The 21,347-nt window shown below is 50.2% G+C and overlaps 10 protein-coding genes across 10 annotated transcripts, besides 1 other annotated feature; 4 read left to right on the plus strand and 6 right to left on the minus strand.

Annotated features, from left to right (window-relative positions):
* Window positions 1–21,347: part of a sequence feature (contig 1.51 915..1114266(-1)) that runs on past both edges of the window.
* ANIA_03031 (threonine synthase THR4) lies at window positions 202–2,085 on the minus strand (the record flags this gene model as incomplete). The annotated part of the gene is made up of 4 exons (XM_655543.2): window positions 1,923–2,085; window positions 1,503–1,856; window positions 1,159–1,406; window positions 202–1,099 (listed from the first exon to the last, which is right to left on the minus strand). Exons 1-4 carry the CDS (start codon window positions 1,974–1,976, stop codon window positions 202–204), a joined length of 1,554 nt encoding a protein of 517 aa, XP_660635.1. The 5' UTR covers window positions 1,977–2,085.
* ANIA_03030 (NAD(P)-dependent alcohol dehydrogenase) lies at window positions 2,375–3,628 on the minus strand (the record flags this gene model as incomplete). Its single annotated transcript, XM_655542.1, has 3 exons — window positions 2,375–2,671; window positions 2,729–3,340; window positions 3,452–3,628. 3 exons carry the CDS (start codon window positions 3,626–3,628, stop codon window positions 2,375–2,377), a joined length of 1,086 nt encoding a protein of 361 aa, XP_660634.1.
* On the minus strand, window positions 3,978–6,808 carry ANIA_03029 (putative AP-1 adaptor complex subunit beta; the record flags this gene model as incomplete). Its single annotated transcript, XM_655541.2, has 6 exons — window positions 3,978–4,657; window positions 4,711–5,698; window positions 5,752–6,389; window positions 6,453–6,584; window positions 6,657–6,677; window positions 6,732–6,808. The coding sequence occupies 6 exons, from the start codon at window positions 6,806–6,808 to the stop codon at window positions 4,213–4,215; spliced, it is 2,301 nt and encodes a 766-aa protein (XP_660633.1). The 3' UTR covers window positions 3,978–4,212.
* Window positions 7,645–8,785, minus strand: ANIA_03028 (putative transcriptional regulator; the record flags this gene model as incomplete). Its single annotated transcript, XM_655540.1, has 2 exons — window positions 7,645–8,463; window positions 8,522–8,785. 2 exons carry the CDS (start codon window positions 8,783–8,785, stop codon window positions 7,645–7,647), a joined length of 1,083 nt encoding a protein of 360 aa, XP_660632.1.
* On the plus strand, window positions 9,303–10,079 carry ANIA_03027 (flavin-linked sulfhydryl oxidase; the record flags this gene model as incomplete). The annotated part of the gene is made up of 2 exons (XM_655539.1): window positions 9,303–9,490; window positions 9,599–10,079. 2 exons carry the CDS (start codon window positions 9,303–9,305, stop codon window positions 10,077–10,079), a joined length of 669 nt encoding a protein of 222 aa, XP_660631.1.
* ANIA_03026 (coatomer subunit alpha) lies at window positions 10,393–14,426 on the minus strand (the record flags this gene model as incomplete). The annotated part of the gene is made up of 8 exons (XM_655538.2): window positions 10,393–10,647; window positions 10,715–11,796; window positions 11,853–12,448; window positions 12,506–13,472; window positions 13,529–13,864; window positions 13,918–14,237; window positions 14,294–14,343; window positions 14,415–14,426. 8 exons carry the CDS (start codon window positions 14,424–14,426, stop codon window positions 10,393–10,395), a joined length of 3,618 nt encoding a protein of 1,205 aa, XP_660630.2.
* ANIA_03025 (uncharacterized protein) lies at window positions 14,771–15,597 on the plus strand (the record flags this gene model as incomplete). Its single annotated transcript, XM_655537.1, has 2 exons — window positions 14,771–14,809; window positions 14,890–15,597. 2 exons carry the CDS (start codon window positions 14,771–14,773, stop codon window positions 15,595–15,597), a joined length of 747 nt encoding a protein of 248 aa, XP_660629.1.
* On the plus strand, window positions 15,809–17,449 carry ANIA_03024 (uncharacterized protein). Its single transcript, XM_655536.2, has 4 exons — window positions 15,809–16,081; window positions 16,132–16,918; window positions 16,977–17,194; window positions 17,259–17,449. Exons 1-4 carry the CDS (start codon window positions 15,862–15,864, stop codon window positions 17,333–17,335), a joined length of 1,302 nt encoding a protein of 433 aa, XP_660628.2. The 5' UTR covers window positions 15,809–15,861; the 3' UTR covers window positions 17,336–17,449.
* On the plus strand, window positions 17,793–19,621 carry ANIA_03023 (esterase-like/phytase family protein; the record flags this gene model as incomplete). The annotated part of the gene is made up of 5 exons (XM_655535.1): window positions 17,793–18,088; window positions 18,141–18,821; window positions 18,923–19,329; window positions 19,393–19,469; window positions 19,613–19,621. 5 exons carry the CDS (start codon window positions 17,793–17,795, stop codon window positions 19,619–19,621), a joined length of 1,470 nt encoding a protein of 489 aa, XP_660627.1.
* On the minus strand, window positions 19,814–21,245 carry ANIA_03022 (putative tubulin-specific chaperone c; the record flags this gene model as incomplete). The annotated part of the gene is made up of 4 exons (XM_655534.2): window positions 21,113–21,245; window positions 20,879–21,039; window positions 20,092–20,823; window positions 19,814–20,023 (listed from the first exon to the last, which is right to left on the minus strand). Exons 1-4 carry the CDS (start codon window positions 21,231–21,233, stop codon window positions 19,814–19,816), a joined length of 1,224 nt encoding a protein of 407 aa, XP_660626.1. The 5' UTR covers window positions 21,234–21,245.

Below are 21,347 nucleotides of genomic sequence, written 5' to 3' on the forward strand. Positions count from 1 at the left end.
CTCTGTAGTCAGACAAGTCATGGACTTATGGAGAAAAGAAAGTCAGCAGTTTCTATTGCTCTATTGTTTGAGTTCCATGAATACGCTAAGTGAAGAGAATAACGAAGAGAACCGTATCAAGCAGATGTAACTTTTTGCTCGCCGAAATTCTGAAGGTATATGTCTAATGATACTGGGAATATATGTTCTAATGCATGTCCTCTACCGCTTTCCCTCAAGCTCCTGCTCAACTTCAGCCTTGACAATCTCACGGACACCTTCCCACCCAGCACCAGCACGAACGGGCGTAACTCTGCTCTCACGCTGCTCGAGACCAATGAACTCCTGAGGCAGGACCTCGGTGAAGTCATAGCCGTCCTCGGCGCGAAGAGCGAGATCTACAGCGCTAGCAAACTTGGCAGGATGAGCTGTGGAAAGAGAAATGTGTTTCGTGCCGGGGTTGCGCTGGATGGAGCGCAGTGAAGCCGCAACACCCACGGCGGAGTGGGGGTCAAGAATGTAGCCGCCAGTCTTGGAAGAGGTAGCACTACCGGGAGTGAGGTTAGACGGGAAGGAGGAGTTGTATGTTGAACGGATTTGGGCGATCGTCTCGTCGTTGCTAACGCGCTCGCTTTCAAATTCGGTTTTGGCGGCCTCAATGACGGCGGGCGGGACGGTGAAGCCGCCTTCCGTTTTGAGCTGTGAGAGCCATTGGCTGACGTTTTCAGAGGCTTGCTTGCGGCGCTCCTCAATGGAGTCAGAGGAGGTGTTTGTTCGAAGGGCGAGAAACCAGAGGAGGCGCTCAAAGTTGCTGCTGACTAGGATATCCATGGCCGGGCTATGTGTCTCCTTGACGCCGCTGCCCTCGCCAGAATTTTTGGTGTATTGTCCGTTGGAGCGGAAAAAGCGATCAAGAATGTCGTTCTCGTTTGTAGCGATGACGAGCTTCTCCGTGGGAAGACCCATCTGCTTAGCGAACCAACCGGCGAGGATGTCCCCGAAGTTGCCAGAAGGAACGACAAAGCGGACCTTCGAGTCATCGGAGCCGGTGTTTTTGACAAGAGAGAAGTAGGAGTAGAAGTAGTAGGTCACTTGCGCCATGACACGCGACCAGTTGATACTGTTGACGCTTTGGGGCTATTAGCGAGGTATAAGAATGTCCAGGAAAGGAATACCTACGCGGCGAGGTTGTGGGTGGAGTTGATATCAGGATCGGCGAAAAGAGCCTTGACGATATCCTGGCAATCATCAAATGATCCCTCAACAGTGAGGTTATGTACGTTGGCGTCAAGGACGGTAGTCATCTGGGCCTGCTGGATGGGCGACACCTTTCCGGTAGGGAACATCATGAAGATAGAAACGTCTTTCTTCCCTCGAACACCGTAAATAGCTGCGCTTCCGGTATCTCCTGATGTAGCGCCGACAATCTAGTAAAAGGTCAGCACTAACATATGGACGGCGGAAGGTAGTTATACAGTGAGATGATGCCTGTCTTTGCCCTCCTTCCCCTTATTCTTGCGTACGAGAAAGTACTCGAACAAGTTTCCGAGAAATTGAAGCGCAACATCCTTGAAAGCGAATGTAGGGCCGTGGAACAGTTCTAAAAGGTAGAGGTTCTGCTTTGCGTCAAGCTCGACAATGGGTGTACGCTCGGGGTGGCGGAAGGTCGAGTACGAGCGCTTAATGATATCCCTGAGATCTTCAGAGGGTATTTCGGAGGGTGAGATGTAGAGGGACATGATGTTGAATGCGAGTTCCTCAAAACTCAGATCGCGCCACTCCGTCTCCCATCCGGCGGGCAGGGAGGGGATCTCCTCGGGAATGAAGAGGCCGCCATCTGAGGCCAGTCCTTTGAGAACGGCTTCCTCGAAGCCGAACTGTACGTAGCAAGGAGAGTTAGCCAAATCTTGACTTTTCATAGTCAGAAAAAGACCCAAACATACCCCGTAGGAACCACCCCGCGTACTGAGGTACTTTTGGGACAGCGTATGCGACATGGTCGATTGAGATAGGTAAAGAACGGCTATACCGTGTATAAAAGGAGCAGATTTTTAAGTATCGATATTACTTCTGTTGTGATTTCACGGACATTCAAAAAGAAAGGAGTCTTCACTTTAATTGAGCAGCAGTGAGTCAAGTTCTTGCCTCTATCCAGAAAGAATAATCGCGGGGTGTACCGTACTGGGAATAGCGCTTCCGACAGCGGCGATACGAATCACGTGCTAAAGCTGTTGGCCGGAGTTCGCCCAATTCTCCGCTTCGCTTCTCACGTGGTATTTCGTGACCGAACTAGTCACGGGACCTACATACCCAGCCTCGTCTTCATCATTTGTTCATCTTCATAATGTTTTCTAAATTGCATAAATCATTTACGGAATAGTCGTGATGTCTCCTTCTAATGCTCCTCGTTGACTAGCACGTAGCGGTATCGAGCTTTGCCCTCGTGCATATCAACAATCGCCTTGTTGGCGTCCTTCATCGGGACCGTTTCAATCCATGGCTTGATGCCTTTCTCCGCAACTAAGGCAAACATTTCCCTGATTTCATTGGGACTTCCAACGAGAGAGCTTTCCATCTTAAGGCGGCGCCTTAAGTTTGCCACAGGTGCATTGAGCACTCCGTCTTCCGGTAGTCCAACTTGAACGAAGCTGCCGTTCGTTGCAAGCAGGCCCACGTATTCGGCCAAGGGCATCTTGTTTAAAGTCAATGTCTCTGCACAGGAACTAGCATCAATTTGATAGGTGCATACCTTAGTCGAGGACACGGTGCATACAATCAAGTCCAAAGAACGAGCGTATTTTGTAGCCCAGTCCGGCTCATCATCGGTAGCAATATACTGATCAGCGCCCATCTTCAGTGCATCCTCACTCTTACCGTTCTTACGTGAGATAGCAACAACCTTATCAGCGCCCAGAGCCTTGGCAAAGAGCACGCCGAAGTGCCCAAGACCTCCGACGCCGATAATACCAACACGCTTTCCAGGCCCACAGTTGTTATGCTTCAATGGGCTATAGAGCGTGACACCACCACAAAGCATTGGAGCGGCCTCAGCAGAGGGTACGGCATCCGGGATCTTGACCACAAAGTGGGAAGGACAGCGGTTGTACAGGGCATATCCACCATAGGACTTTCCCCCATTGAAATGGACGCTGTTGTAGGTAGAGACAAATTTGTGCGAGCAGTAGTTCTCCCAGCCCATTGCACACTCGGGGCAGTCGCCGAATCGGCCCACACAAGCGTCGCTCTGCGCACCGACACCAACGCGGTCTCCTAATTTGATGCCCCCGACGGCCTTGGATCCAACACGGACGGCAGTACCAACAATCTCGTGACCTACACAGCACGGATAAAGAGCGGGCCTCTGTGTGAACAAGTTAGTAATGGACTCTTTTATATATTGCTCCCCTGTCTGCATCCTCCGATACCCCCCTTTAGAGATGCCTCCTTGGTAATCAAACTTGAGTCCACTCACCCAGCCACTTCGGAGAGTATGTAAATCAGACCCGCAGATACCGCAGTGCGTGATCTTGATATCGACATCTGTTTCCTCCCATTCCTTGGGCTCAAACTCCTGCCAGACCATGTTGCCATCGGCGGCATTCTTGTCTAGACCCATCCATCCTTCGAATTTGTAGTCCTGCTGCGCCATGGTGAAAATTGGTAATAGGGGAATAATGATCCTGCAAATGATCCTGAAAGTAGGAATGCACTCGTGAGGTTAATTAGGAGGCAGATTGGGATCTGAGCCTAGGCGATCTATTTATCTGGTCCACGTCTTCTCAACTCGGCATTGGGTTTGCCGTCCCAGGTCCCACAGTTACGGGTCGGGAAACGGGAGGATTCTCAGAAACGTAAAGAAGGAAATACGGGATTAATAATATAGTACATTTGGAGATGGGTGGAATATCGAAACCCAGGGTAACAAAAGTTGGCAGTAATTGTAGATGATTTTGGCTTGGGATCGTGCTCTAAGTAATTTGAACATTAGAATGTTTTTTCAACAAGTCTAAATTTCCATTGGCGGCTTCAGACACCACAGGAAGATGCTCAGATAGAATGCGATATACAGAGGAAGATACATGAAGAAGATATAATAGTGCCACCAATGGAACGAACAATCGAATGGTCGAAATTAACGAAGGATTCTGGGCCAACCAGGTACTTGCTGACACCGTTTCAGCCAGAGTAGGAGCTTCTATCCCCGGAAAACAAGAACGCTCAAATTTTCACCCTTTAGAACAATGATAAGATGTCCTCATTAGTTTTCTTCGGCTGGCTGGACTGTGACGCAGGTGGCGGTGAAGACATGTTGCCGGAAAGATCCAACCCAGAAAAGCCATTGAGAAGGTCAGCGCCCGCACCACCAGTGGGAGGCGCATGTGCGCCTGTAGAGGACTGGACATTGTCCCCAAAAACGCCAAGGAGGTCGTCCAGGTTATTGCTCCCTGAAGGTGCACCACCTGCAGGAGAGTCAACACGGACGGGGGTGCCAGCTAAACCATCCAGACCAGACACACCACCGCCTGGTTCCTTGTGAGCAGATGCAGGCGCAGTGCCATCGAAATCGATATCCAGAAGGTTCTCCACATTGTTCTGCTGCTGCGGAGCGGCCGTGCCATCAACTGCCGCCGCCGCGGCAGCAGCCAGCGGGTTTTCGCGCGCATTCTGGAGTTGTTCCCTAGATAGGTGCATTAGCATACATACTACAGTGAGAGGCATACGTAGACGTACTCAATGGCAGCCTTCTGAACAGCGTCCGCACCAAAACGGCCCTGGCCAACGAACTGCTCGGGAGGCATGTGGTAAACAGAAGCCAATGTGGAAAGCTCAGTAAGAAGTTGCTCGAGAAGAGCAGGAGGAAGGGAATGGATAGTGGTAACAATTGGAGGCTTTTTGGAGAGCACAATGTTCCTAGCAGCATCTGGGTCACTGGTATTTGATAATAAGCGCCAGTAGACATAGGCTCGGTCACGGACATCGGGGTTGTCGTTCTCCGCCGTTGCCGCCTGAAGAACTTTCTGCACTAGCCCTTGAGCCTTATCAGGGCGTTTCAGGAACAGCTTCACGACAGCAGTCAGGATTTGCAGCTGAGTCTGCCATTGTCCGTTAATATGACTGCTCGGCTTGCGCAAGATGTGGATTGAACAAACCTGAGAAAATTCCTCATTGAAACCTTCGACGAATCCCGCCAAGATATCGCCTGCATTGCTAATTTTTTCAGCATACTCCCCAACAATCCAGATGAGGGCGGCCCGGGCATTCGGCTCATCTAATTCATCGATGCACTTGCAAAGCGTTGGAATGATTCCTTCGTAGCCGGGGTATTTACGGAAGATATCCTTGATCACCACAATGGCTTCCTGCACCACGTAGTTGACCTTGGTGTTGATCAGATCGAGCAAAGTATTGACACACTTCTCACAAGCGCTTTCGATCTTGATTGCAACCTGGCCAATCGCCTTGACCGCGCGGCGGACGAAATCCATGTCCACCTCCAGGGCGTACTCCCTCAGTTCTGCTAGTAGCTGGTCGAAGTTTCGGTCGTTGGCTATCCGCACCATGATTTCGAGCTTTTGAAACTTGACATAAGGTGGGTCGTTGTACTTGCAGAAAAAAACGCGGAGCTCTTTGTTAAGGATGTCCGGCTGCTTTTGGAGCAAAAGATCGATATTGCGTAAGGCGACATATTGCACTTCGGGAGCAGATGATACTAAGGTCACTGAAACATTCATTAGCAGTTCAATATTAAACACCAGAGAACACTCGGAATACCTAGCGGAGGGGCCATCTTCTTGAGGTAGTTTTTCGATAGCTCCGCATTGATTATTTTCATATGCAAGAAGACTGTTTTGACAGCAGCGAGAACCACACTAGGGTTTGCGTGCTGGAACTGGGGTGCAACTCGCTCGCAGATCTGCTCTGCTTCGTTTACAGCGCTGGTTCTGTACTCAGACAGTGTCGTGAGGATTGTGACTCGGCCCCACTCAGTGCACTCGTTCAACGCCATCAGGAGCTTCCGTAGAGTGTTTGGGGTTACTTGAAGGGCCTGAGTCTCCGGTGCAGCATGATGAATCTCAGAAAGAGCCGTTACCGAATTGGCCACAACCATTGGATTCGGGTCGCCAATCATCTCTTGAAGCATTTCAAGGAATCCATTCTCCAAGCACATGGCTGGTCCCAAGTCGAATAGCTTGGCAACACAGATAGCAGCGGTCTTTCGTACGTACGGCGACTCGTCCCGCAGCGTCTTTCGAAGTGGCTCTTCCATATAATCAATCATCTTATCCACTCGGATACACCCCATTGTCCGGATGGCGAGTGCCCTAATGAGCGGATTTGGGTCCTCGGAGTCTTGTACGAAGGTGTTTACGGCAAGGATACAGAGGTCAGGATGTGATTTGGCGTAATTCCTGTCTCACGGGAACCGGGTATTAGTCGGTAGTCGTGCGGATTGGCAAAGTTTGATTCCTCACATCAGATAAAGGTATACCAGCTTCTTCTGCTCCAAGTCGGAGGTCGCAATATTCTTGAGGACATCGGGGAAAAGAGCGGATACATCCTTTCCTAGAGTCATGGCCATGATCGTCTTCTGAATCGCCTCCTTTCTGCAACGGTAATCAGAAACTATTCGGAAGCCGAAAGGAACTGGGCATCAATCGCATAAACGTGAGACATACCTCTCGTAGGCGTACTGTGAGCTATTGAGCCATTAGTATCGAGAGTAATGCCAGGCTGCAGAGGGGAACTCATACACAAGACCGGCTCGCAACTCGAACGTCTCTCCTTTTCTGGGCACCGCAAAGGCGCCGCGAATTCTGTTCATCGCCATGGCTGAGGACGGGCTTCAGCGACGACAAAGTCGCGCCTCCGCAAATTCAATGCAGACTGGGGTGAAGAAGCAAAGTCGTAGTGCTGCCAACCACTGCGGGGGAGTTGGGCAACGGGGAAGTTTGCTTCAGAGATATGTGGACTGCCTGGAGCGAGCTGCGAGGGGACGGTACTGAGCAGTAAGGGCGCCTAGCTAATTATTCTGTCATTATATCCCCGATATAGGGTTTAAAAGGAAGAAGGAACAACAACGACAACAACAGGGGGTAGAAGAGTCGACAGATGGAGCTGGGGGAGATGTGAGGTCGGTCTGGACCGAAAAGAGTTGGTTGTCCACAAAGCGGCCGATCTCAACCACACCAGACTCCGGAGTCGCGCTGCCTCATTTCCATCTCCTTTTCCTTCCCCTGTCCACAACAATCCATGGTGAGTTGATTGAAGTCCTGAAATGACTTCTTCTATTCAAATACGAAGGCTCCTCTCTCATACCGTTTACAGGCGAACCTCCCCAATTTACGGCGTCTATTCGTCGAGGCCAGATCCGAAGCGGAAGAAAATGAATACTCACGAAATGCAGTACGCTCATCTCCATGATGGTCTGAGAAATACCCACTAACTCCATTACAGTTTTACAACCTTGTTCTGTTCATATCATCCGTCGCCGTCTTCAGTTTGGCTGCCCAACGCATGAGCGGATCAAAGCTGGGGAAGTGATGCGCTGGACACTTGACGCAGGTCATATTGTGCCCCTACTAGCTCTTCAGTCATACGGACGTTATACTTTGCATAATTTGGAGACATTTCGACAGCATTGCAAGAGCATGTGGTTGTGCAACATCAATCGGTTTCTTCTCCATCACTCTCTAGGAATGCGAGGGCCTTTCGGCCTCGATTCATGCGCCGACGACGACCGCTGTCACTGTCATCATTTGCAGTGTCTTTACCCCAGCGCTTCGCTCCTTCTTGAACCATCTCAAGGTCCTCCCGCAGTTCACGTTCCTCCTTGATCTGCCTGGCCTTCTCCAACGAGTACCGCCCTTCCATACCCACGTCTTTCAGCATGTCCTTGAGATGCTTGATCTTCGCCTTGGGTGTATCGTATGGAGCCAGTTCCCGTGCCCACATTTTACGGATACCACACTTGATCAGCCAACCTTGCAGGCGTTTGATCTCTGCCTGGTTGGGATCAACGTCCGCATCCTTTGCTTTCGTGGGCGCCTTCTTCCTCCCCTTTGCAGATGTCGTCCCGGTGCTCTTTTTTTGTCGTTGACGCTTTGGTTGAGGCTCTTCATCTAAGACAACTGACATCTCACTCTCTGAATCGCCATCCGCTTCTGCCTCTGGTTTCGATGACTTTGTGTTTTTACTACTTGCATTAGAGTCATCTGCAGCCTTTTTCTTGGCCAAGCTAGACTCGGGTTTCGGCGTTGTTTTAAGCTTTGTTTCTGTGGTTGTCACGCCCTCTGTATCCTCGTCATCAACATCGCTATTTCCATCGCTATTTCCATCGCTCTCTGTACTCGTCTTGCGGCGTTTACGGGATTTCGAGGAGGCCATTGGTTTGGCTCGTTTAGTAGGCTTTGAGGGGAACGTTTTTGCTCTCTTGTTTCCCCCCTCGTCTGCGTCTGAATCCTGCGCTGCGGCATCTTGTGCTTCCTACAGACGCGTCGAAAATCAGTACGCATCCTATATACGTCTTTGAACGATCACCTACCACTTCATCTTTAATTATCGTGTCGCTCCTGGCTTTCCAATCGTCATTCGATTTAAAGAAGCCTTCTTGTAATTTTAAAGCTTTCTCAGCCGCCAATCGAACGCGTTTAACCGTCAATTCCTCCATCTTGCCTGTCTTGAAGATTCTGGCGACTGCCTCGCGTAAAGCTCTCTCCAGTTCCTTGTCGGAGGGGTGCGGCGGTGTCGCCGACTGGTCAGGCTCTGACTCTGAATCAGAATCGGCGACGGTATATCGTGGAGACATGTTTCGCGCCTTTCAATAAACTTGTGGCTCTATAAATGGCGTTGTCGCGAGAGGCTGTAATATCAAACCCGCGCGGAGCTTCGAGAACACGTGCTGGATACGGAAAGGAGCTTGAAGGGAGCTTAACCAGAATGCCAGTGAACAAGCTGTAGCCAGGCTGAAATTAGTCGATAACAAATAAGAATCGTATAAGTTAGTATTAAGTCAAAAAGGTCAATAATCTTCAAGCTGTCTTCCCGCCAATCCTGACATAGCGTCTACAGCAATAATGCTCCGGAATGGCCTCGGATCCTCCACTAGATGCGGCTCGGTTCGAATCGGCCTTGGGTGCCGCTGACAAAGCCACAGCTTATTGTCCTCGACTCTTTCTGAGCCCCATCTATAAACGTCCGCCAGCAGCTTAATAACTATTGAATCAGAATTAGCTATAGAAAATACGACTGTGATCTTCTAGACACTCACTCACAGAGTCAACAGATAACTCACGCAATTCGCCGCTCATATACAGATAGAGACCATGGCAGACGAGCCGCAGTCGCAACCGCATTCGCGGCCAAATCCTACGACACTCTTCCCCCATACCACAACAGGAACCCCAGAGAGCCCATCATCATCCTCTGATAACAAGAATGATGGCTCGAAGTTGCCGGTGATACGGCGCGATGAGGACGGGAAATCATACGTCCTAGACAAGAATGGGAAACCGTACGTCTTGTTCAGATACAAGCTATGCATTTCCCCTGGATTTTTCCAACACAATACAAATGGAGACATGAAAAAATAAACCACTAACGTGAGACATCCCTTGAACAGATGCCGTCTCTGCACTTCCGCCGCCGCATGGCGTAACTTGACAAAAAAATCCAAAGCCTCAACGGCCGCCGCTTCCACCACGACGACCACTCAGCCCCAATCTCAGAGTAATAGCACCGGCGCCAGCACCGAATGCCCACCTGACGTCGAAGCCCTCGGCCGCTCAACCTGGACCCTCCTTCACAGTCTCACAGCGACATACCCCGAAAAGGCCTCACCAAGCGAACAGACCGAGATGAAGTCGTTCCTCACATTGTTGTCAAAGTTATATCCATGCTGGGTCTGCGCAGACGATTTCCGGAACTGGATGGCGGAGCCAAGTGGTAAGAACCAGCCGCGACTCGGCGGGAGAAGTGAGTTTGGGAATTGGATGTGCGAGGCGCATAATGAAGTGAATCGAAAGCTGGGGAAGAAGGAATTCGATTGTCGTTTTTGGGAAGAAAGGTGGAAGGATGGGTGGAAGGATGGGAGGTGTGATTGAGTCTAATCACTGGGTATGAGTGAGGTTTGCTTGCTGGGTGTGTACCGGCCTGAGCTGTGAGAGGCTTTCTGCCATGAATTATGTATCTTTTACGTGGAGTGTACAATAGATAGACTAGACATCTCCCAATCCTTGCTTACATGCATTGCATTCGCATAAAAAACTATTTAATTACAACGCTCAAGAATTATAGAAGACAGGCAACAGATCCATATATCTATGTAACAGACCTTAGGACCATGATTAAGTCCATAAGAAGATAGAAGTCCACTTTTCTATCTTTAAGCATAACCCATCACACGTCGTCAGGGGATTAGAGTTGGCTAGGGACATACAACCGCAGTCCACTCGCCGGCGCGCCAATTTCAGTCACTTCAGATATCCGATCGACGCTACCCTTATATTGTTCATGATATTTGGCACCGGTGAACGGATCTGAGACGCTGGGGGATCCGCTATAGATAGGCGTATGGGACGCCGCGCAAATGTCGAACTCCGCAAACTGGTCGAATTCAATCTCAATACTATCCTGAGGGTTACGCTCGCATTGAGCCTTGACCTTCTTAGCCTGCAATAAAAAGTTAGAACCTAATTCAGACAAACCAAAACCCAAATGATAGAATAAAAAAACTAACCTGATCCAAGAGCTTAGCAGAACCACCATTGGCCAGCATGCGGTTGGCGAAGCTGAGGGCAGACGAGTAGTTCTTGTGAGTAAACGCAAGTTTCATTGCTGCCATGAGAGCCAGTTGCCTGTGGGCAACCTCCAGCTTGGGAATAGTGAAGTAGGCAGAAAGCTCAAGGCTTCGCTTGAGTCCCTCGGGCGTATCTGTTGAAAGAGCTCGGCGTTCTAACTCAATAGTCATTGCAAGGATATATTCTCGAGAAGTTGCAATGATCTTCTTTGCTTGCTCAACCTCCGCCTCGGACGAAACAACGTTTACAAGAACCGAGTAGAGGATGTTCTTGAAGATCTTAACACCGTCCTCCAACTTGTTAGCTCTCATGGCGGCGTAACCCTCTTGCAAGTCGACACTAGCAATAGTTTCAAGGTCCCTGGGGATGGCGGGCAGCACTTTCCGGCTGTCAGTTTCGTCAACAGTTCGTCGAACATAGTTGACAAGCGGGGGGAGGCCGGGAGTTGCAGAAAGATAGGTCTTGGAGGCTTTGAAAATTTCGAGGAACCTAGGCTTGAGAGGAGCAAAGTGAACAGCTCCAACTTGGCGGTTGAGAAGCTGCATCGCGGTATCGAAAGAACCAGCAGCAACATGATCGGCTGCCAAAGGAGAGTTACGAGCCCAGAGATCGGCTTCAACGCTGCCAGCTCCTGCTTCGGCGCTGTCAACATTGACAAAGTCAACGTCTTCCTCGACGTTAATTTCGTCGCCCATATCCCAACCAGCAGCGTCTTCATCCTCATCTTCTAGAGCTTCACCCGCAGTAACAGCGCCTTCTTCTTCAGGCTCGAAGCCCAGTTCAGCGGCTTCTTCATCGCCTGCGCTAACTTCCCCAAGCAAGGCTTTCTCAAACGATGAGTGTGCAGCAGCCTTGACGGGCCAGCTTGCCTTGTAGGTGGCAACAATAGGTTGCGGTATCTGTGGAGGAGCTTCAATAGTCGGGAGGGAGACTTGGTCTTCACTTAGACCAACCACCTCGAGGATGGATTCGGCTTCCTCAGTCAATCCATGAGCCTTGGCAGTGAGGTATGCAAGGGGGTCTGAATGTGGTTAGAAGAGCTCCACTTTGTATAGGTTAGAACAAGTTTCAACTTACAGAGATCCACCTCTTTGAACATCTGAATCCTATCCTCAACATCGCCCCGGTAAATGGCATTCTGGAAGCGGGAGGTGAAGTCCCCGCGGTGCTCCGCGATCTTCGCCATCCTTGACAGCTTCTCCTGATCACCAATAGACAGGTAAAGGAACGACAGCTTATCAAAGTTTCGTTGTTTCTGGTAAGCCATTTCCACGATCTGATGGTTTCCATGTGCCAGTGCCTCGATACCAAGCCGGTTCCACAGGTTGGGACGGTCCAGCTCTCTAGCCATCTCGATTGCGACGTCCAGGTTACCGCACTCCAACGCAAGCTCGAAACGTGTCTGAGGGTCTTGGACGAACTGGAGAGCAATTTCCGGATAGCCCTTCTTCTGCAAATAGGAGATGATACTCTGACCGACCAAGCTGGATGTCTTTATGATTTGCAGCATCTCATCGTAGTTCCTCTTAACAAGGGCGAGCTTAAAGCGGTATTCGGTGGGATCAATTTCCAAGGTTCTTGGTTTAGCATTCCGATCCAGGCAATAGACGCTTCGGCCTTTGACCTTGACCAGATAAACTGTCTGATCCAAAGTCCGGATGATACCATTGTCACTACGGTAGAGTTAGCTCAATCTGTAGCTTTTTAGAAGCACTAGTAAGGAGGCTTACCCGTTCAAAAGAGAGTACTTCACGTGGTTCAAGGTGGAGTAAAGAAGGACGCCAGCGTCATCCCAAGCCGCGCTTTTAATACGGATAGTCTCGTGTAAACTGCTCACTTGCTCCAAAGTCTTTGTGACAATGGTGACGTTGTGCTTGCTGAGCAATGCTGCATAGAGCCCATCGTTTGACCATACAACGTACTTGACGCCGCTCACAGCCAATTCCGCTAGTTGCTTCTTCTGCTGGATATCAAACAGCACGACAGAGGTAGGTGTGATGAAGAGAAGGCTGCCAGTTCCGCCAAAGTAGATATCAGTGGTTCCAGCCGGAGGCTTAATGGACTTGGTCGTAGAATTGCTCAAGTCTTTGATATCCACCTGCTGGTTGGCCTGGCTGAAGACAGCGAATCTGTTACGCGCGACAAAAACAGCCGAGGACGCCTGGCCGCGCTTGACGTCTGTGGGTTCGATGGCGCCTGTAGCATCTCGAGGGAGGTTGATCAATTCATACACACCCCCATCTGCCGGGGATGTTACAAGTACGGCACGCTCGGCCGGATTGTAAGATAGCGTGCGAGGAGGCACCCAGGGCGATCCCAGTTTGCGCAATGACAGCATGGACGGCGACTCAACGTTCTTCGCAAAGTCGAACGACTTTACGTGCTTCTCTTTGGTGATGTAGAACAACTGGTTCTGGTACACAGCGGATGCGGGCCGCTCTCTCTCCAGCTTGAAGACCATTACTCCAGTGTCATGACCTGCCGCAAATAGGTTGATTTCTGGGTGGGCGGCAATGACCCAGAACCGATCCACATCCCGCTTGAAGGATTGGACGGGTGTTCTTTTGTTCAGGTCCCAGGCACGGATCGTCTTGTCTTCTCCAACGGAGAGTATAAGGTCTTGGTGAGGATGGAAAAGACATGCGGACGCGTTCTGAAAATGGCCACGGCAGGTATCGACTTCCCATGCCTTCGTATCTTCAGTCGAGTTAGTGTCATTGATAACATTAGAGTTGGACACATTTGCAACATACCGCTCATTCTCCATAGCTTTATGAGGCGGTCATCACCCGCGGAGACGATCAGGGGCAATGACGGGTGGAAGGCAACCCAGTTGACACCCCGATCGTGGCCTTCCAAAACGAACTTCACCACTGCATCGGTATTTCCGAACATGTCTGCCTGTGCATTGTTGGCCCGGGCCATCTGATCTTCGAACGACATCGTGGTCGGCGCCGAGTGCTTCTTCCGCAGTCCCGAAATGTCCCAGATACGGACGGATTGATCTAGCGAGGCGGAAGCGATGAGGTCTTCTGTCGGGTGGAATTGCGCGCACATCACGTAGTGGTTATGGCCGGTCATGGTACAGACTAGAAATCAAAGTTCAGTAACAGTCAGGGCAGACGGCTATAGTTCGACATACTCAATGACCTGTTTTGCCAGTTCCAGATCCTTATTGTTTGGTCGTCCGAAGCAGACAAAATCCATGGGAGCTCGGGGTGGAAGAACACCGTTCGCACATAGTCCAAATGACCATTCAATGTGAAAAGACATCTCCTGGTCTGGTAGTTCCAGACCTTGATCTTGTAGTCGTCACCTCCGGAAACAAAGAGGGGCTGCGTAGGGTGAAAGTCAATGCCACGAACAGGGCCGTCGTGCTCCTCAAATCGGTCGATGAGTGTTCCCATACGGTAATCCCATAGTTGGATCGTCGATGAATGTAAAGAGACGAGAATCCATGGCCTGTACCGGGGTTATTAGACCGGTGCGATCAGTAGGGGGTAAGCTGTTCGACTGACCGCTTGGGGTGGAAGGCAATTCCCTTTGCGCGGGAAGATTTCGACTCAAACTATTCAGGAGATACTAGTTAGAGTCTAGCAGTGGGAGAATCAAGCAAATTGGAATGGGATGTAGGCGTACCTTGGTGAGCATGTTTGGGGAGGATTGCATCTTGAAGAAGGGTTGGCCGAAGCCGCACCATGTAGAAGTAGAAGCAAGCTCCGCGCACTAAAGACAGAGGAATCACAAAGGCGACCACCTCATCCACTGCACAAGGACAATTGAGCAGAAGAAAAAAGAGACGTAGCCTGGAAGCGTCTCTATTGACAGTCTGGGGTCTGGACAGGACACCTTGGATGGCGGTAACGTGGACTTATTGAATAAGCGAGTAGCGCCGGCCAATGGCGCCCAAGGCGGTCAAGAGCTACATCGCTCACATTGTTGATCGTAACCACCACTCTGGTCTCCCCCTGCCTTCAAGCACGAGATGATAAACCATGTTTGACGGTCCTCGCACTCAGCTGAGTGTGTACTTGGTCTATTATGGAATTTCCATGCGACATATCTCCGATCCATAATCATTACCAGGAGCTGAACTTTGCTCTTTCTTCTACAGTGCAACTGCACTCGCCCGAACAACTCGATTGCCCTTATTGTGGATATTGGGGGCCTCGGTACTATGGGAGCAAACGGCCAAAACCCGGATCTGTATCAACCTTACAAGAATCCGGGCGGAAGCAGCCCGACGCCTGCTCCTCGAACCGACCAAGATCAACAGTACGGAGAAATCCCTAAAGCTCACGAACCAGAAATATATGACATTGAGGACTTACCTCCTGATACTCCGGGATTTGGTCTCAAAAGTGAGGTAGTGAAACCGTATGCCATTGAGGAGCCAGAGGAGGAACTTACGTCCGAAACGGAGGTGTCAACAGCGCAGCTAAGACAGCGCAAACACTGGGAGGACCTGATCTCTTCGATGGAAATGTTGTACTGCAACTCCGATCATGACAATCCAGGATCAATCCGTCCAAAGAGGGGCCGGAAAAGAAAGCCTACTATCACAAATCCCGTCCGAACTGCCCCGTCCGGAGAGCCCGCCTTTGTAACCGATGCACAATATGCGAGCCCTAGTTTGAGCTCGAAACGGGCGAGGAAAAAAGAGGAATTGCCTAAAGAAAGATATCTGGACTCGGATGAAGAGGTTACCACCAGACGATCTCGAGGATTGAGTAGTTCATCCAACGCCTCTGTGTCTACGGATACTAGCGGCGCTAACATGACGAATGGATTTCCTACCCCGGAGGATATGGACATAGATTAATGCGAGATTGTGTGATATAAATCGGCCGTTTCTAAATAAACGGCCTGTTACTCAGCGCGGTAGATTTTAGAATCTAGCCCCTTGGATGGCTTCATTACACGTGATGGGTTTAGGCCTATGGTGATAATGACGTCACAGCGTCCGCGTCTCTTGACTGAGCCCTAGGATCGATCTTCATCTATTTCCTCTCCTCGGTCTGAAAACAAACAAACCGCTTCCTACTGACACTGGTGTCATATATTCCCGATCTGTACATATCCACTAATGGCAACGCGAACTTCTAGCCGTCACGCTGCCCAAAAGGCGAAGGAGGCCATGGCAGCTGCTCCGGATATCAAGAGAAGAGGGCCCCTTAGCACAAAGCGCAAAGGTTCCACTAATAAATCCCCTGAGCCAAAGAGGGAGAAGAAAAGTACTGAGGAACAATCCGAGAGGGTCGAGAAGGAAGAACCTCAAACACCTGAGAAAGTAGAAGCTGAAGCGAGTGAGTTGCATTGCAAACAAGATCCCATCTCTCCATGCTAACTATTCCAGAACCGGCTGTTCAGTCAGATGAAAAGCGGGCGGATGGGCCAGGGGCGAAGGATCGAAAGCCTGAAGCTAAGGCAGAAGAATCACCGCAGGATAATTTAGAGAAACCTCAAGACAAAGCTCGAGCAGAAACCCAGGAGGAACCTGAAGGGCGTCGTGAGGTTCCGGACAACAAACTGAAGGATTCTTCAGACGAAATGGATGCCGGTTTGAAGACGACTGAGAAACGAGAAGAGATTGTTCCATCGAACATCCTCGAGAAGGGCATTATTTACTTCTTCTACCGCGGTAGAGTGAATGTCGAAGAGGCGCACGGTGTCCAGGATGTAGCGCGGAGTTTCTTTATACTACGTCCGACGCCAATGGGAGCATCAATGGACAGTGAACGGGGGGCAGTGGATTCCGGCGCAAAGTGTCGATTGATGATGTTGCCGAAAAAGAGATTTCCAAGATCAGGAAAGGACAGGGAGATGGGATTTGTCGAGAAAGCGGGAGCTTCAGTGAAACAGCTGCAAGAAGATTTCATTGCTGGCGATACTTATGAGACTTCTACTCGTGGTACGCGTGAGATTCCAGAGGCAAAACCATATGCGGAGGGTGTTTATGCCATGACCTCGACCAAGCGAGCAACGCACATTGTCTACCATATCACACTGCCGGAGAGGCTTGGAGAAATTCAAGAGGATTTTGGACTCAGTGAACGCGGTAGCTGGCTTGTGCAGTCCAAAAACCCAAAGTTCCCTAGTCCCCCGTCTGCCCGTCTTCCGAAGGAGCCAGAATATCCAGAGAGGTTAGTGGCCTTTTTACCATATTGGGCACAGTCCGTGCTGACTTGACCACTACTATAGCATTCTAGAGGAATTCGGAGAGCTTCGCTGGATACCGGCCAGACCCGAGTTACTTGACTATCCGAACGCCCAGTTTCTGATGGTTGGTTCGGCAGCTGGAGACCTCGGGAAAGCCGCGACAGCTGAGGAAGGCGACAAGAGACCGGAAGAAGAGCAGCCTGAGGAAGAACTGTCAAAGATGGAGGAGGAAAATGAGGAGAGGGTTGAGTCGCTAGGTGGTGAGACAATCCCGTGTCTTTTGCGGGTGTTATGTCTTGATTCGAGTCTGCTAATCCTTACCAGGTGAGCACGCGATCTACAAAGATCTGGGATATCATGCTCAGGAGAAATACTCTAAGCTGGAGACCACTTGGAAGTAGGCACAGGGTGCCGGTAAACTACTGACTCGTGCGATCGCTCGTGGGAGACAGAGCTGCCAATTAAGAATGCAACGTAGTTCAACGCAGTGAAGGAATGGCATCTTATCTCCATCAAATCGGGTTAAAATATGTCCTAGTAGTATTCTGCCAAGTCGCTATATCTCGGCGACTAGATCCATCCACGGCCGCGACCACTGTCGAAGCACGCCATCATTGGATCTGCTGCAGGAACAACTCCAGCTGACCAACAAATCAACGGCCTTGTTTCGACCACGTTGATTGCCCTCATTTTTGATGATTGTTTTCTAGAACGCTGCAACAAAGCTGACTGCATTGGTCAGCCATTCCTCTGGAGCCCCCAAGAGTCAGACTATTATTCTTTTCAGATTCACCAGGATGTCCGGGCCTCGATTTTCTAGTTGATGTCACGTTCGATTTGTCCGCTCGCCGAACCATCATGAAGTGGTCTTTCCTCCTCAAAACCCTGCCTCTGACAGCAGCATCAGCGGTTGCTGCTCCCGGATGCAGTGCTCGATATAACTTAACCGCTGTCAATACGACTACGTGTGGAGGCATAACTTACACCTACATCGGTCTCGACGGATATGGATTCGTCGAATCCAACGTTCGGGACAAGTACGGTGACACCTTAGCTGGCCTCGGGAGCTCTGCGGTGCTTGAAAAGGGCTCGTGGCACAAGAAAAGTAGCTCATCATACTCAGGCATCTTCTATCTTCTTCCTGACCGTGGCTGGTGAGCATCACCTAAACTATTGAAGCGCAATGGTCCCATTGACATACGTAAGGAACACGAACGGAACGCTGAACTTCAACCCGCGCATTCACAAGTTCGAGCTATCTCTTACACTTGTGCCTCGCGCCTCAGCGCAAACCCCCTCCAAGCCTAACCTGGCCTTCAAGTACCTAGACACAATCCTCCTCACCGACCCAAGGGGTAAGCCGCTTACCGGTCTTGACCCCGATTTCACAGGCAATATATCATACCCAGGCTATCCACCTCTTCCCGCAGCAACCTACGTCGGTGATGGATTTGGCGGCGCTGGCTCCGGCGGGAAACGCGTCGCCCTTGACTCCGAGGGCCTGGCGATCGACCAAGAAGGCTACTTCTGGGTTTCAGACGAGTATGGGCCTTATATCTACCGCTTCAACAAGAATGGGAAAATGGTTCTAGCCCTGCAGCCCCCTGAGGCCTATCTTCCGCGCCGTAACGGCCTTCTCTCCTTCAGCGCAGCTTCTGCACCTCTTTACACACCCGATAAGCTGCCTAATCCTGAAGACCCGGAATCAGGCCGCAACAACAACCAGGGTTTCGAAGCTCTCACGATTTCGCCCGATGGCAGGACGCTCACCGTGATGATCCAATCTGCTCTCAACCAGGAAGGTGGGCCAAAAAAGAAGTACCGCCAACCAGCCCGTCTGCTTCAGTACGACATTTCAAACCCCAACAACCCACAGTATAAGCACGAGTACGTCGTCAATCTCCCCAAATACGTAGACTATACGGACGAAGACCTTGATGAGAAGGTTGCGTCTCAGTCTGAGAACTTCACCTCCCTGGACAAGCGAGCAATTTCCTAATACTATCACGCGACTCGGGCTTTGGGGCAGGCCTATCAGAAACACTCTCTGTATACCGGCAAGCGGATATCTTCTCTATTTCAAACTCAACCACCGACCTCAAGGTCAAGGAATACAACTTCCCGAGGGGCTCGATCGCTAGCTCGGAGGGAATTCTGGACACCAACATTACCCCGGCCGAGTACTGCCCTTTTCTAGACTTTAACATTAATTCAGAGCTGGCTAAGTTCGGTTTGCATAATGGCGGCGAACAGGATTCAGGGCTTCTCAACGAGAAATGGGAGTCTTTGGTTCTCGTTCCTGTTGAGCCGGAGAATGGTCAAAACAAGGGCAAGGACAATAAGACGGAGTATTTCCTCTTCTCGTTCAGTGATAATGATTTCATTACTCAGGATGGTGGGTTCCTCCCTCTATACCCTAGCAATCTGGAGGTTTTAATACTAATGCGCTTGACTACAGGAGCCATGAACTTTGGCCGCTTGCCCTACGCTGATGAATCTGGGTTCAATCTTAACAGCCAGGCACTGGTGTTTAGGGTAAAGTTTTAACTTTGATATACCCCTTTGAGCTCAGTTGTGAACTGAGATCGATCTAAACGATTTCCCGTTATCATTGACATGTACATTTTGTTTTGATTCCCACATATGACTACAGAATAGTAATACACATTTTATCCTAGGATAATTGAACACTATAAACGCGCCGGCAATATCACCAAGAATATCCACTCCAGTCCCAGGTCATCAAGAACATCGAAGAGATGGGCCGATAAAGACTATGTCGCATTCGTATGCACTAATGCAGAGCTTTCTCGCAATTTGAGAATTCTTCCATTATTAGGTTATTCGCGCATATCCAGTGGGCGAAAAGCTTGACGGATTTAAGACTGAAGGATATTGACCGCACGCAGAATCTGATCAGAGGACCAACCGGGACCGCCAGGAACAATTTCAGTCCAAACCTCCTCTGGAACCCCGGCATCCTGACCGAGTAAACTCCAGTTAGGGCTCGGCTCTGGCTTAATCCATTTGAAGTCCTCGACGAGGCTCCATCTGTCATCACTGTCCAGGCGGTCGTGTTCAAGCGTATGCTGTTTGATTATCAGAAGAATTGCTTGTGGTTTGAAGACAAAATACGGGGATATATGGAGAGACTTACATATGCCCGCGGGATACGGCCAAACCGTATGCCTTCACAATCCTCAATGATCGGGTTGCTGGACGAACTCAGATAAACGTCTACATCTCTGCAATCGTGCATGCGGAACTGGCGACAATTTACGACGATAATGCTATTCCGAACACCCGTGACGTGTGCGGGTCCATTAATTGCACCACAAAGAAGGAGACTGTCAGATGCGTCTTTCACCGTCAGACTCGCGTATGGTTTGCCGTTTGCTGTGGGAATAGACATGTCGATGACGCAGCGCTTGATTGAGGTGATGGACGCTGGTACCGACGCTGTTGATCCTGAGGCTGGAAGCATGATGTGCATTCCTTTATGATTGTTTACAGTCACTGATGAGACGGAAGTCGCTGCAAAGTTTGTACTGCGCTGCTCCTTTACGTCTTCAGTGGGATTATCGACGGCTATTTTCGGGATAGACGTCGGGACAGTTGGTCTTAACAGATGGAGCTGCTTATCAGGTTCATTCAAAGGGGTATTGGGATAGTTGGGTGTTCCAGGGGCCGATGAACCAACGGAGGATACACCAGGTGAGGGATATCCTGGCACGCCAAGCTGACCTTGGACCATCAGCTCTGCCGCATCTGGCATCGAGGTGATGGGGCCTGGAGCTGCGGTGCTCCTTTTGTTCTTGAAGCTGAATCTAGGTCGTGGCTCTACCGTCGCTCGAGTCTCCGCTAACTTGTCCTGGAGAGTCTTTATAGCCTGCAAAACCATCAGATACCGTCCCGAAAACACATATACGAGGTTGTGGGCGTACTTCAGCATATATCCGCTGATCATAAGTAGGAATGTAACTGGCGGCATCCCTGACTTCATTGGAAAGTCGTGCAATCCAGGCTAGGCAGTAATCAGTTGCGTCCATCCGCTCTCCCCCAACCAGGGAAGTATCCGCGAGTTTCTCCATCTGTTCCTGCAAGGCTACAGGAAAGTAAAGCACGAAGTCAGATTGGGCTCTGACAGTGAGTACATAGGAAGGTCGATCAGACCATACCGGTGGTTTCATGCTGGAAATAGCGGAAGAAACGTTCTTTCAGCGGTATATCCGAGTTTTGTATTGTTTGGTTCTCGGAAACGGACTGCCGACGGGCATGTTCAAACTCGGCTGCCGACATGATAGAAAGGGCACTTGTGGTTAAAACGCTTGTTCATACAGTTGAAGAGATAGCGTAAAGAGGAGAGTTTAATCGGAGTGTGGCTTAGAAAGGTAGCGATATAGGTATTGATGA

This window comes from Aspergillus nidulans, chromosome VI, assembly GCF_000011425.1.
Source record: "Aspergillus nidulans FGSC A4 chromosome VI".
Classification (NCBI taxonomy): domain Eukaryota; kingdom Fungi; phylum Ascomycota; class Eurotiomycetes; order Eurotiales; family Aspergillaceae; genus Aspergillus; species Aspergillus nidulans.

Excerpts from the sequence above, each read along its gene's own strand:
- ANIA_03024 (XM_655536.2), top strand. The coding sequence starts at position 15,862 with ATGGCAACGCGAACTTCTAGCCGTCACGCTGCCCAAAAGGCGAAGGAG. Across the intron at positions 16,919-16,976 it reads GAGCCAGAATATCCAGAGAG|CATTCTAGAGGAATTCGGAG; the intron begins GTTAGTGGCCTT and ends CCACTACTATAG. Across the intron at positions 17,195-17,258 it reads GAGGGTTGAGTCGCTAGGTG|GTGAGCACGCGATCTACAAA; the intron begins GTGAGACAATCC and ends AATCCTTACCAG.